The sequence below is a fragment of the Dysidea avara genome, chromosome 7, assembly GCF_963678975.1.
Source record: "Dysidea avara chromosome 7, odDysAvar1.4, whole genome shotgun sequence".
Classification (NCBI taxonomy): Eukaryota; Metazoa; Porifera; class Demospongiae; order Dictyoceratida; family Dysideidae; genus Dysidea; species Dysidea avara.
In genome coordinates this window covers 13,994,811-14,009,164 of record NC_089278.1, presented here as the reverse complement: position 1 = coordinate 14,009,164, position 14,354 = coordinate 13,994,811, and the positions used below count along the sequence as shown (strand labels likewise).

The following is a 14,354-nucleotide window of genomic DNA, read 5'->3' as shown; positions in this document are numbered from 1 at the left end:
CACTCCATATTGAGCATGAGTGCTGCAAATGAAAGTACTGTAATATATAATTATCAGATGCCACAAATGCAATCTAAGTGTTTAAATATTATTAACAGACAACATCTGGCATGAAGACAACAAGGGTATGATTACATATTATGACCAACATCCTCAATACACTTTAGCTAATAATGGATGCACTTTTGGTCACTAATGCATACTTATGGAGTTAATGTGTTTAGACTGCGGGGGAAAATGAATGTGGTTAGACTGCGGGGAAAATGAATTAATCACCCACACAAGACTCATAATTACATATATAGATGTAGTTTTATGAACATAGTAGGACAGTTCTCTACATAAGCGGACAGATTTCAAAGAGCTAAACTTATTTGTGAGTTTCAATCATCATTCAGTAGTCATTGTTGTGTTTCATGCTATTGTGACGCATGTATGCCTTTCCAACAGAATTAATGGTAGCATACCAACCTGCTGAAACAAACTTTGTAACATTGATCATGAAACTAATTATTGAATGAATGGCTATCTCAAATACAAGCTATGAATAGATTACAATAATATAGTACATAAATGTTATCACTATGAAGTCACTATTTGATTTATTTGTGGCAAGTTATAATCACAAAATCCTATGCATTATTCATCAGTTGTTTGCAACAGAAATGCAATATTATGAGAGTGATGTGTGCCTTCAATGATTGTGTACTATGTATTGTCCTCAAGGTGTTTGCCTGGTCCAATGTGTTCCTCCTCGCAGATTAATACGTGGCTCCGATGGACACTATACATGTTAATGATACACTGTTTAATACCATTATGGTGATGATCTTACTATGTTAAACAGTCAACTGTTCCTTACATATAGTTGGTTGGTTGCAGAACATCCTGGTAGTATATATCCTTCCAATTCCAATGGCATTTCCCCGTTACTTGAAATACCACGCAGGCCAATATTTTGGTGCAGCAAAACAATGACAAATCATTACACTGAAGAGCAAATGTGTAAACAAGAGACCAACGCATACAACTCCACTGTGTCCCCACAATGTTGCATTTTGTTGTAACTTCTTTATTGGCCTAGCATAACCAATAAATCTCTGACTGAAGTAATGACTCCCCAAACATCTATTGTGGCAACCTACAAGAAGATAAATGCACAATAATTGCACCAGATGTATTCAATAGACACATAAATATCTATGTATTGTTCCTTAGCTGAAAACTAGTATCATGTTATGTTAATTGAGTAAATTTTTTCCCTATCTTATTAAAAAAATCCAGAAACGTGTTAACCCAGTTACAATGACTTCATCATAATAGCTACCAAACAAGATATTCTAGTTGTTTGATATAATTGCTCATACAAAGTAATAGGCACAAGCCAACTTAGACATACATTAACTATTCTAATTGTAGGCACATATCTGCTGTCACACAAACATGTAAAAATCAACATGCGGCCAGCTGAACAAAAAAAACTATTGTATGAAGCCATACAATTTCCACTTGTCACATTTAAATTAACAAATGGAAAGCCTTATGAAGTGAAGCTATAATATTACAAGAATTTGCTTTATTAGATCACGGATTACATTTACAATAATATGGTTACGCTGCTGTTAAAGCAAAAGCGCGTGGCTTTGTTGTAAGAAGAAATTCGTCGTTGTTTAATGTGTAATAGCAAAGAAGACATTCACAAAAGTAAGTAGAGTAGTATAGAAGCTTTGTTTAAGGGGATTTGTATCCTTTGCACAAAATTTTGGCTGCAAGGGTAATTTGTGGTTTTAGTATGGTATCCCAAATAGTGAGGACAGTTTTCCTGTGGCAGTTTTCTCTAGTATACTAGTGAGTTAGACCTCTGAATTTGTGCTAGGTTGTGTAATATATGTAGGCATAGTGACCAGTAGTGTAAAGAAATGGCTAGTGCTATGCGGTACTGTAATTCACTTTTGTGCATAAATCTTTTGTGGGTAAAAATTTTTGTACATTATTTTACACTTACTTCAGTGCTTAGATTGTTGTAGTGTGAGCAACCAGCAATTTCCGGTAAAAAAAACAACAACAAAAAACAATGAAATCCTCCACTGATAATACATGCAAGTCATCACATTTGAATGAAGAAGGTAATAAGACCAACAGCCAGTGCTGTACACTATGGAAACATATTCACTCTTGTAATAAACTTGTTCACTCTTGTAATAAACTGGTACTCTTGTAACTTGTTTACTATTGCAATAAACTGGCAACGACAGCCAATTTGTTCTACAAGCAAAGAACTGACCATAGATTTACAGTTATAGTTTTATATTTTGTGTTAATAAACTGGTTGCAGTTGTATCTTGCATTCCAATCACATGATTTATCTAAAATTTGGTGGGTTTGTACATTATTACATACTGAATTCCATCATCAATGGCAGAGTTATCAAATACAGTGATATTAGCAACCATACCGTACAAATACAAATATTATGAACTCTTGTAACAACTGGTTCATAATTTGCATGTGGAAAGTGAATGTGCGGTCGATAACAAGCACTGTTGGTTGACTTACAGCTTCAAGATCGCTTTGGATGAGATCGCTTTGGATGAGATCGCTTCAGTGTGATCCAGATCAATTGTTGAGTGGTGTTTATGCTACGAAGGCTGGGCCCACTCTAATCACCAAAAACCTAAAACCACAATCATAATTTTAATCTAAGTGAGAGTGTTGATGAAGTTAAAGGATTTCTGCTCTCTATTATCATCGGGTTAGTAGGCATGATAAAGTCTTGATTGTTGACGACAACGTCTCAATTCCATGGAGTTAGACTGTTCACTTGCACACATACTTGTTTGTTTTTTGAGCCCTTATGTTGTTCTTGAGGCTGTCCTTCTGTATCGTTGCCTAAATACTTTGCTGTCGCTTCATTTCATCATTACAGTAGCTGTAGTTCTCCGTATCTTTATTCCATTTATTATAAAGCCAAATTGAACTGTAGGGTCGCAGCCGTTTATACTAGTAAGTGAAGCAAACTAGATCGAACCAGACCCACATCCCTAGCAGGTCCATTTCAGAGTGGTTCGATGCAATTCGGTTCAACATGGTACACATTTATACTAATTTGGAAATCACTCTGATATGAGATAGTTCAAACTAGATGGCTAGTGTAAACAGGCTGTTAGTCTAGTGTGCAGAGTGATAATTAGTCTATGAAAATGGGACCACTACGGAATAGCTAAAAGATAGCCAGAACAGATGGTGAAAGCTAGGATCTTCCTTCAGCTAGATGGGATGAAACTTGGTTGATGATCAGTCACTTATGCGATATCTACCCTGGCATATATAGAGTTGTTTCAGCACGTGATCTGGGTTATGCAATCTGTGTAAAAACCCACGCATCCACCATTTTGGTGCACATACGTAATGCTCATGCGTTCGAATCAATGGAATAATCCGGTTGAAAGAATTGTTTGAGACATGGAATGTAAGCTATCTACGTATGCTGAGGGCTTGGATAAGAAAGCAAAGGATCGATATATAGAGAAAATCGCATTGATTAATGGGATCGATCCTTTTGCTAAGCCTAGCCAAGGTGGGGAGCCTTTCGATGGAGTTCCCCCAGTGGAAGACCGTGATCTTGTGTCATACCTTGTTCTACAAACAAGTTTTATTACTATGGCACAGTTTAAAGCCAGGAAAGGCTTAGAGGCTTACAACCAGTTTGTCTGTGGTTGTATCAAAGAAGTAAACACAAGGAAAATCAACGAGAAACTGTTTACTTGTGGTAAAGTAAGTTAGCTGCTTAAAATCAACCATTGTATAGGCTACTTATCTTATGCAACTTTGTCATAGGTTCGTCATTCCCAGAAATTAAGTGAGCAACCGTTGTCTTGCTGGATTATTCTAGAGATAACTGGTGAAGTTTGCTGTGCTCATTGTACCTGCAAAGCAGGTCAGGGTGAAACGTGTACCCATGTTACTTCACTTCTGGAAGCTTCAGCCAGAATTCAAGGGACCAGTGCAACCTGTACTCAGGAATCATGCCAGTGGATTATTCCTTCTTATTTAAAGGAGGTAGAATACTTGCCAATTAAAGACATCAACTTTACATCTGCCCAAGGAATGAAAAGAACACTGGATGGACAAATAAAATCATTAGTAGATTCAGAAGAAGAGAGAGATGTGAGTGATCTAAATGTTTGTGGGAAGACGGCAGTAGGTCAACTGAAGCACACTTAGCACTGCTGTTTGAAAATTTGAGTGTCACTGGCACAAAGCCTGGTGTATTATCAGTAGTATCAGCCTATTTTGAACAGTTTGTACCAACTTCTGCAAATAAAGATTTTCCACTGCCTTTAACGTCACTGAAAAATTCACAGTATGTGGAAATGAAATATGACGAACTGTTAAAGGAATGTCAATCTGTTTCGCTAAGCGTTACAGATAAAATGGCAGAAAATGTGGAGGCTGCTACAAGGGACCAGAGTAAATCTAAGCTGTGGTATAAATACAGAGCAGGTAGAATCACTGCATCAAGAATGAAGGCAGTTTGTCACACAAACCCAGCTAACCCCTCGCAATCTCTTATCAAAGGGATATGCTACCCTGAAGCTTTTAGCTTTACAAGCAAGGCTACAAGTTGGGGGTTGCAAGCATGAGAACGAGGCTCGAGAAATGTACATAAGATCAACAAAAAGTCAACATTCTGATTTTTCTGTAACAGAGTGTGGTCTTTTTATCAATACACAGTGGCCAATTGTAGGTGCATCCCCTGATGGGATCATAAACTGTACCTGTCATGGCAAGGGGGTCCTCGAAATAAAATGTCCTTTCTGCCATCGGGAAGCATCATTACAAACTGCAGTTTCAGAAGATAAGAAATTTTGCCTAAAGAAATCTGATGGTAATCTACGCTTAGATGAAAACCATGCATACTTCTATCAGGTACAAACACAATTATTTGTCTGCAATGTAGATTACGCTGATTTTTGTGTTTGTACTTTCGAGAAGGACTTTCAAAGCATGTATAGTAGGGATGGTATACACATTGAACGCATTGAAAGAAACTTGACTTTTTGGACAAAATGTATTGATGCCGCTCAACATTTTTTTACAACAAGTCTTTTGCCGGAATTAATGGGAAACTGGTATGCCAGACCTGCTATAAAGAATTCAAGCAAAGAAGGGAACTTCAGCGATAGTGGTTCAATGGTCGATTGCATGGATACCAGTGACGCGCCAGAGCCATTATATTGCTCTTGCCGTGGTCCTGAATCAGGAACTATGATAGCATGTGACAACTCGGACTGTCCTTTTGAGTGGTTTCATACAAAATGTTTGAACCTCAAGACCCTTCCCAAAGGAAAGTCCAAGTGGTATTGTCCAGACTGCAGAAAACTGCCACAATTTGTCAATAGAAAGAAAAAGCTTTGATCTCATGTGCACGCATTTATGTATTGATTTTAATTTTCCTTAGTCTAGTTATTTCTTCATTGTACGCGTTTTCATTAGTTTTGATTGTTTTGATAATTGTAATATTTCATTGTCAACTTTAATCAATCACAATACAACAAAATAATTAATTAAACTTATAAATGTGAAGTAGATTCTATTCAAATGGTACAACGGAGTCACAGGTGTTAGACAGAGCGCAGCACACATGCACAATGCGGTCAAATGGATTATCTTCACTGGCTTTGGTTGCTAAATAGTGAATAGGTATAGTACTACGAAGAATGGGATATTTCTGACGTACCAGTCCTATCACGCGTTCAACATGAATTCTCACGTTGGCTATTCTTCTGGTTTCTTCCACCTCCATGGCAGACAGCTGAGATTTACCTCTGGTGAAAGCTGGTATGTGCAACTCAGCTCTCATTGAAGCAACAGAATCAGCAATGTCAAAGCCATGATCAGCAAGTACTACATCACCAGGCAACAGCTTCTTCAAAATCCCACAATGTTCAGTGAGGTTTTTGTCACTTACACGACCACCCCACGCTTCTGAAATATAAGCCACAGTCCCTTGTGGAATAATTCCAATCAGGATCTTCACAGTGTTCCTATGTTTATAATTAGACCACGTAGAAGCTCTAGCTCGCAAGTTGGATGGGCGTTCAATGAAGACTTCAAAGCAATCAATTATGATTGCTACTTTCTTCCCGAATGATTCCTGGAAACATTGCGGCATCGTTTTTCTCAGACTGTCACGATCTGGCCAAATTATAAGGTCTTGAAGCCTGATATCCATTTGTGTTAGCCATTTTGACAATATCCTTGAAACAGTAGCTTTGGATACATTGAATTGGTAGGCTAAATGTTGAATTGGGTCATTAAATCTGAGCTTCAAAATGGTACACATGAACTGTTGGAATAAGGAAAGACTACAGTATCCATCCACTGGGAAAGTGTTCACAACATGATCATATATAGCCTTTAGCACCTTGAAATTCGGAAGCCCAGTATAAAACAACACCTCATCACTGTCTAGCGTTTCCTCACTAAATGGTGGCACTGAAAGCTGCTGGACTTTTAATGTCAACTCATCGATGGTAGCATAACATTTTGATAATTCAGCACGCAATGCAGCAATCTCAGATTGACATTTACAAGACCCTTCAGACCGTTGCAAAATTTCTACTTCCATTTCATCCCTAGCAGCTTTGCGAACATCATCTTCAACAACTTCTGAAATTACTTCATCAACAAAATTTGACAAAGTTTCCTTTATCATAAGAAATTCTTCTGCTGCATCCAAGACTTCCTCATCCACAATTGATTCAGTTAGCTCTTGCAAAATGATGTCTGAAAATCTTTCCCTAAATTGTTGTTGCTCCTGTTGCTCCTTACTTCTCCTTTGTGTCCTATCGTATCTGGCAGTTGCCAGTGAGCTTGAGCTGGCTGTAGAACAAGGCTGTTGGGTCACACGCTTAGAATGACCGAGATTGAGGGTTGGTAACCAATCAGGATTCGTACAATCATATAAATCAGCTGGCTTGCCTGAAATAAAGCTTCTCGAACAAATCCTACGCGATGACAGGCTCGATGTTTTCCCGGGAAATTGCTGCCAAGAAACCGTCTCTTCTCTGTAAGGATAACTCAAACTCCTTTTCACCTCTGTCTCTACACACAGCAGGGATTCTGTAAAAGGACACGTCTGTGCCAACTTCTGACCGCTTTTTGCATTCAAGACAAATACAACCAACCATCGCCACATGTATTATACTAGCATTACGTATGTGCACCAAAATGGCGGATGCGTGGGTTTTTACACAGATTGCGTAACCTAGATCACGTGCTGAAACAACTCTATATAAAACCCCAGGGCTACATATAGAAAGAACTGTATACAATATTCATTGACTATGCATACACTTAAACTTCCATGAAGCCGTATATATACCGGACGTGCACATACTGGCACTTGCAAGATACAACATGTAACACCTTTGTTTCAACAACGGCTTCTCTGTATGTAAACAATATATACAGCGGCTTCTGTATGGAAACATTGCAGTACTGCTAAAACTGAAGCCACTTCAGTTGGAATGCTCATTTTAGAATTGCTAGCAGCTAGATGGATATTGGATACAGTTCTCATTGCCATAGATTATATAATGTCATTGCACACAAACAACAAGCACAATTTGTTGTGCAGAGTTCAACCATTGCTGTACTCCAGCATGTCAGTCTGTTGTTAAATTGTAAAGTTTCAAAGCACTTGCCTTTATTCGCTTAACCACTTACTTTCAATATCAGCTCCTTCCAAGTATTTCTGTAGGCTTTGGCTGGTGTGGGTCCACTAGCGGGGCACTGCAAACTCCTGGTAACAGCAGTGAAAGATTAACAGCATTACAAAGCAGTCTAGTCAAAGCTTTTTATGGAATAACAGATAGCGGCTAACGGTGACCTTTCATACAATAGAACAAAGGCTATTAAAAGCAGTGTAATTGCATTTTTGGAAGGTGTCAGAATCCCACGCAAGTGATACCACCGCGCTGATTAAACCCATCGCACCAAACAAAAAAGGTCAAGAATATCACGTGATGCACGAACCGCTGTAGTATGATTCTATTGTTTTCACTCGAAAATTCAGAAGCTTGAGACTCGAGATTCGAGAAGGCATCACCAGGGTGAGTAATCGTCACTTTGTGTTTGTGGAACATGTGGTACGGCTAAGGTGATGAACTCTCGGACTAACTGCCACGATCTGTTGACGGCAAAAAACACAAATTAGGATGTCTATATTGAGTGCAAAAACTAGTTGAAGTCTGCGTTCTAGATACGCCTGATCTATAGTCTGATACGTGGTTTTTGATAGGCTAGGTGAATGAATTTGAATCTTTGCACTGATCCAACTCTCAGCTTTGCTAATAATGCTGGAACAGCCTCCTTAGTCTCGTGCCCAGACCACTTTTTTCTTTTTGTATGGGGGCGGAGAAACCGCACAAAAAGAAAAAAGCGGTCTGGGCACGACACTACAGCCTCCTCTGGTTGATGCTGGTTTTTTCCTGTTTACCTAGCTGCAGAAACATACGTATTCAACTTAAGTTTGTTGTAGCCAACTTGTTTATTTTTTTTTTTTTTGAGGGTCTAGCCCTGCAGGCCAGATGCTATCAGCTGTACTTTATAAGCTGTCTTTCCACATAATCATAGAAACATATTTCCAGCAGTGTGCATTTCTCAGGAACCTGGTATTCAACATATACTCTTGAAAAAGTGTCTGTCTTTGTGTACAAAGATATATTTATGACTACATGATGATAGTCTCTAGCATAGTCATATTAGTGGAGAGACTTGTCAATTGGAAACTATAAGTGCCCACACTGTTAATGTGAGCTGTGAGACTAGACTGGTGTCATGATGCAGTTGATAAACTGCTGCAACACTGTACTACTGACTAATGGCTAGTAAAGTAATTGGTTAGTTATTTTGAATAAACTGACTTGCAATATACTATCAAGACACAATAGTTACTCACCTTGATTGACAATTCTCACAAACTTGTATGACAGAAGTAAAACTAATGTGACGTAAGGAAGTTGTTGAGTTATTTATAGGATTAATAATATTGAATTGTCCTAATATGGCTGTTTTCCTTTCAGACTTATATGGCATCCATTTTAATTAGAAGAGGTGTTGCAGTTGCAAGGTCATGGAGAAAAGGCCTTCTCCCTTGGCACTGTGTAGCAAGCATCACAACAATTCCTCTTAAAGATGAACACCTGTTTACCAATGAACACTTTGAAATGCGTCAGTCACTGAAAAAGCTGATTGACAAGGATATCAATCCTTACGTTGATGAATGGGAGAAACAAGAAATATTTCCAGCTCATGACTTGTTCAAGAAATTGGGGGCTGGAGGGTTTCTGGGGGCTACATGGCCTACAGACTATGGTGGACTTGGATTAGAATACAGCTTCAATATTGCCATCGCTGAGGAGCTTGGAAGTATAACTTGTGGTGGCGTTCCCATGGCAATCGGAGTACAAACTGACATGGCCACACCTGCCCTGGCAACATTTGGCTCAGATGAATTACGGAAGATGTTCCTTGCACCCACAATTGCTGGAGACATGGTAGCCTGTTTGGGTGTAAGTGAGGCTGGTGCTGGGTCAGATGTGGCGAGTATCAAGACCACTGCAGTACCAAAGAGAGGGAGTGATGATTATATCATTAATGGCAGCAAGATGTGGACAACATCTGGACTTCAAGCAGACTGGATGTGCCTGCTAGCCAACACGAGCGAGGGAGGTAACCCACATCGTAACAAGTCCCTCATTTGCCTCCCAATGGACACCAGTGGGATTACCAAGACGAAGATTAGTAAGTTAGGAATGGCATCCTCGGACACGGCACAAGTTTTCTTTGATAATGTTGTTGTGCCCAAGAAGAATCTTATTGGGGAAGAAGGCAAGGGCTTCACATATCAAATGATACAGTTTCAACGGGAGAGACTATGGGGTGCTGCTTCAGGTAGGTCTGTACATACAATGGAATCAGTCTGTTAATGCTAAAACAATGTTCAACCATTAGATACAATATCACTATTTGGCCAACCAAAGTTCATTTATATCATAAAACTTTTTCCGTAAAATTCAAAATGGTTAACTGTTCCATTTTGATTTTTGTGTGTTGCACTCTTGTGCTAAGTCATTTGCTGGGTCAGAAGCTCTTGTGGTTTGCTAGCATTACATTAGAAGTTTGGGGATTTTGGATAGAGATAAGAGAGGTGACCTCTGGTGTGTGTTGTTAAAAATGGGACACAGTATGGGATACATTACAGTGCAATACTATAAATGGTTCTAACATGAACAGGATGTATATGTAGACTGATTGCTTCCTATAGCTAAATTATTGTTAGGTGAGGTATGCCTATATATGGACAGAATGATAATTAGTTAGCCTCATTATTATTGTACAGCTTCAAATTCAATGCTTAATTTGACGGGAGTTCCATGAATACCCTCACTGATTTTATAAGGAGTGGTTTCTGTTTTTCAGTGTTACTATCTATGGACAACATCATTAAGCAGACAATTGAGTACACTCATGAGAGGAAAGCTTTTGGTAAGAGTATTCTTGATAACCAGTGTGTTCACTTTCGATTGGCTGAACTGGAGTCTGAGGTGGAGGCACTCAGATCACTTGTCTATCGTGCAACAGGTGAGTGTAGTGTGATGATTATAGTGTGATTTTCATAATCCTTGGATTACTAGGGCTGAAACAAATACTAGTGTGTGTGCGTGCGTGGGTGTGTGTGTGTGGTAAGTGTAGTGTGTAGTGGTGCTGTGTAATCAATTGGGCTGAAACGATCATGGTTTTTAGTATTCGAGTATCCTCTAGAGTTAATGATTGAGTACTCATGAATACTAGTTGCATGCAGTCATACTCATTTGACATGTTTTGTACCGACCTTATAAATAGTTTACAGCTGTTCAAGTAACACCAATGATACACACTGTATTGAAATACTGATGTTAGTGCCCCTGACAAAAAAAAAATGCCAATCACTCTACAGCCTTCATTGTGTCAATCCCTGATGACAAATACATCATGTGGAGTGGGTCACCTGATCTTAACAAGTACTCGAGTACCAATTTTACACGCACACGCACGCACACACACACACAGAGCCTATGGCAGCCATGTGAAACACATTTATTGCTTCCCAGCGAACCACCACTGGGATGCCTATGCACCATTCAGGCACTTGAGCCTTGTGTAGGCAAATCCTCCTTGGACAGGGCTAGTAACCCACAGGAGGACAGTCCATGTCTCACAGAGAGAGGCTGCAGAACCCAAAGTTCTACAACAACACCAACACCGCTAAACGAGACGAGGACAGTTGGACATTTGCTTTCCCAGTAAGCACCAGGTACCCATTGATGTTACAGCTGGGTGGAGATGACACCAGGTGACCAATAGACAGCTGGGTAGACTGGAGCAATGTGAATAAAGTTTCTTGAAACAACAGCACCAAATGGCATAGTAGGGCATTACCCTTTGACTACCAGGCCAATGCTCTATGGCTAGCTACTTGGCATGCTGCCTCACACACACAACACACACACAAGACTGCACTAATTCATGTAGACATGCATGCTAATAGATTAGCATCATTTGAGTCTATCTTTGTGATATCATAAACTATTTCAAGTTGTCTAGGTGACCTTCTTACATAGTGACCTTAGTAAACAGCTGGCTACATGAAATGGTTGCGTTTGGGGATTTTATAACTTTGACCAACTTCACAGAGAGTCCCATTAGAGAATGACTTCACATTAGTTGCATCATGGTACAAATTAGTGGCCAATAGTACACAGGTTAACTGGTTGGTGTTGATTGTCTATTTACAGACACTGTATTGTGAGGTTTTCATTTTCCTTTGGAGAGAACCATGCTGGATCTCTCTTGGGAGCTGAAATGCCTCCTGATTGATGAAATACAACAAGTTAAGTCCCATTCTATGCAGTGTACTTCACAAAGACTGTGTAGTGGCATGAACCTTATGCATGTGCACACTTCCAACCTCTTCTGGATTTAGCATAATTTCAGCCACTCTGGGCCCACCACTCACACTCTTTGTTTATCACAGTATGCCTCATAAACAGCTGTAAAGATTGACTTCTACAGTTTCCATGCATCACAATGGTTTGAACTTTTATAGACTAAATGGATTCAGAAAAGATGAGTATAGTATTTGCAAGTTGTGGGTGTCATACACATTTCACATCTATGTAACTTTGCCAATCTGTGGGGTTTACAAGCCTACAACTTCAGCAAAGCAGACTGGGCAAAGTTAGTGTGTTTGCCAGATAGTGTGCTGATGTTATTTTAAAATTTGTTTCTGTCAAAATGGTTGCCGGTCATTGTATACATAATATGGTCTATAGTGTCACATAATGTTACTGTCACTAGCCCTGTACATGGAGGGACATGATGTCACTAAGCTAGCATCGATGGCAAAGCTTAAGGCTGGTCGACTGGTACGTGAAGTTGCTGATGGTTGCCTGCAGTTCTGGGGTGGAATGGGCTACACTTCTGTAAGTTGACTATCTAACTATTGGTTGTATACCTGCTATATACCATTGTGCAAAAAAATGACCTTATAAAACAGGTGGCTGTATTTGGCAAGTTAAGGTTTTACCCAAGTGGCATATTTGGTGGATTTCAAATTGGCTAGTTTAGACAGGTAATCTTGTAATGCAGTGGTCTGTTTTAAAGGATGGTCTGAGTGGTTGAGTGATGTGACTGTTAAACTGTTTGGAATGCTCAATAAATATAGTTATTTGGTTTAGGGAATATCCACAGGTTACTACTCTATTAGAGTATCTTGAGGACATTGCAAAACTAGAGTGAGTACCATCAGGAGCTTATAAGTGCTGCTCCTGGTACCACATTTTAAATTTTACAGCTCAATAATACCCTACGTTTGTTCTACATCTTATCATAAACGTTACATTTGTACAGGCACCACAACTTATGTGGGACATGTATAGACACACTGATGGCAGTCTTTTCAATACCTTGAATAATATAGGATAGCATAGTTGAGTGATGGAATTTGGTTTGGAGAAGGTGATCAGTCAAAAATACACTCTTCATACCTAGTTGAGGGCCATATACTATAACATGCTTCTATAGTAATTCTACAAAGCATGCCTCTTAGGGTATGTGTTCCATGACTTAACCCATAACTTAGGTATGGCAGAGTATCACTGTAAATACAGAATGTGACTATTAGCATCACTTGTACCTTTATTTGGGAAGGGTGGTGGGCTACTTTTAGAAATTAGATGACAATAAAAGGTCAACCCACTGTGTGTGTTTGTTTCTTAATATGGCTGCCATAGGCTTTGTGTGTGTGTTTCTCATGTGGTTTAGAAATGAAATGACCTGCATTATATGGAGAGGGTTGGTAACAGACTTGTAAAGATTCTACCCCAAAATTTGCTGAATGTACTTATTTACATACATATGTAGCAGGGTCCCTACAAGTTCACTTACATTTTTCATGTATTGTTGATAGGAGGTTGAAGTGTCACGATTCTACCGAGACACTCGGCTGCTCTCCATTGGTGCAGGAGCTGATGAAGTAATGTTGGGAATTATCTGTAAACTATCTGGCACCCTGCCCAAACCTTAATATGTTTGATGAAATAATATATTGTGTAATATGCCAAATCCTTTATTTTGTGTTGTATACAAGTATCCCAATATAATGATGTTTTCAGTATCCATAAATGGGCAACACGTGCCCCATGCCATTTAAAACATTTATTTCCTTAATTCACATAAGTATTGCGAATTGCAAAACATATTGTCCGTAGTCACCATAGTAACACACAAATACATTTAAGTTATTATGAATATATAGATGTACAAGAATGACTATCTCCACTGCATATGAAATAGTTTACATGTGCGAGGTCCTAATTGTCGGTTTATGTTTTCAGAAATATCTGTTAGAAGCTTATATTTTTGAGTGAATGATGCTTTCATCACAATTCCAGTATCCATATTATCACCATTATAATTATGCTCTTGATATTATATGTGGAATTAATTTGTGTCTTGCAGATTTAACAATTGCAGAAATTTATGTAAGTTGTTTTGCTGATTCACAAAACACATATACATATAACCCAGGAAATCTTATCATAAATTGTAAGTGGTTGTGCAGTATCGAGGGCTGGAGCAAACCGTAAACATCAGTATACAATATAAAAGGAATGGAGTGATGGGTTGTTGTGATAGAACAACCCACAGCAGGCAGAGTAAAACCATTTTGAATCATGTGATCAGATTAATCATGTGAGCTGGCTTCTTAGGTAACCCATGGGAGGTTATGTCTGCCCAAAGTACTG

The 14,354-nt window shown here is 39.0% G+C and overlaps 2 protein-coding genes and 1 long non-coding RNA gene across 5 annotated transcripts; 1 reads left to right on the top strand and 2 right to left on the bottom strand.

Moving 5' to 3' along the window:
* The first annotated feature begins 355 nt into the window (after positions 1–355).
* LOC136262148 (probable acyl-CoA dehydrogenase 6) lies at positions 356–13,785 on the top strand. Of its 2 annotated transcripts, none has more exons than XM_066056305.1 (5): positions 356–376; positions 9,090–9,960; positions 10,489–10,650; positions 12,406–12,530; positions 13,517–13,785. In XM_066056305.1, exons 2-5 carry the CDS (start codon positions 9,096–9,098, stop codon positions 13,631–13,633), a joined length of 1,269 nt encoding a protein of 422 aa, XP_065912377.1. In that variant the 5' UTR covers positions 356–376; positions 9,090–9,095; the 3' UTR covers positions 13,634–13,785. The 2 variants fall into 2 exon arrangements, with proteins under 2 accessions (XP_065912377.1, XP_065912376.1); XM_066056304.1 differs by lacking the exon at positions 356–376 and adding an exon at positions 7,994–8,117.
* On the bottom strand, positions 505–9,052 carry LOC136262151 (uncharacterized). 2 transcript variants are annotated; one of them, XR_010704136.1, is made up of 3 exons: positions 8,966–9,052; positions 836–1,141; positions 505–784 (listed from the first exon to the last, which is right to left on the bottom strand). It is a non-coding gene; the product is annotated as an uncharacterized lncRNA (long non-coding RNA). The 2 variants fall into 2 exon arrangements; XR_010704137.1 differs by having other exon boundaries at positions 863–1,141.
* Positions 1,179–8,370, bottom strand: LOC136262150 (uncharacterized). Its single transcript, XM_066056306.1, has 2 exons — positions 7,732–8,370; positions 1,179–7,125 (listed from the first exon to the last, which is right to left on the bottom strand). The coding sequence occupies exon 2, from the start codon at positions 6,716–6,718 to the stop codon at positions 5,594–5,596; it is 1,125 nt and encodes a 374-aa protein (XP_065912378.1). The 5' UTR covers positions 6,719–7,125; positions 7,732–8,370; the 3' UTR covers positions 1,179–5,593.
* Positions 13,786–14,354: the final 569 nt, after the last annotated feature.

Bases quoted from the DNA above. Each gene is read 5' to 3' on its own strand.
- LOC136262148 (XM_066056305.1), top strand. From the start codon at position 9,096: ATGGCATCCATTTTAATTAGAAGAGGTGTTGCAGTTGCAAGGTCATGG. The intron at 9,961-10,488 runs GTAGGTCTGTAC...TCTGTTTTTCAG, and splicing joins ACTATGGGGTGCTGCTTCAG to TGTTACTATCTATGGACAAC. The intron at 10,651-12,405 runs GTGAGTGTAGTG...TACTGTCACTAG, and splicing joins ACTTGTCTATCGTGCAACAG to CCCTGTACATGGAGGGACAT.
- LOC136262150 (XM_066056306.1), bottom strand. From the start codon at position 6,718: ATGATAAAGGAAACTTTGTCAAATTTTGTTGATGAAGTAATTTCAGAA.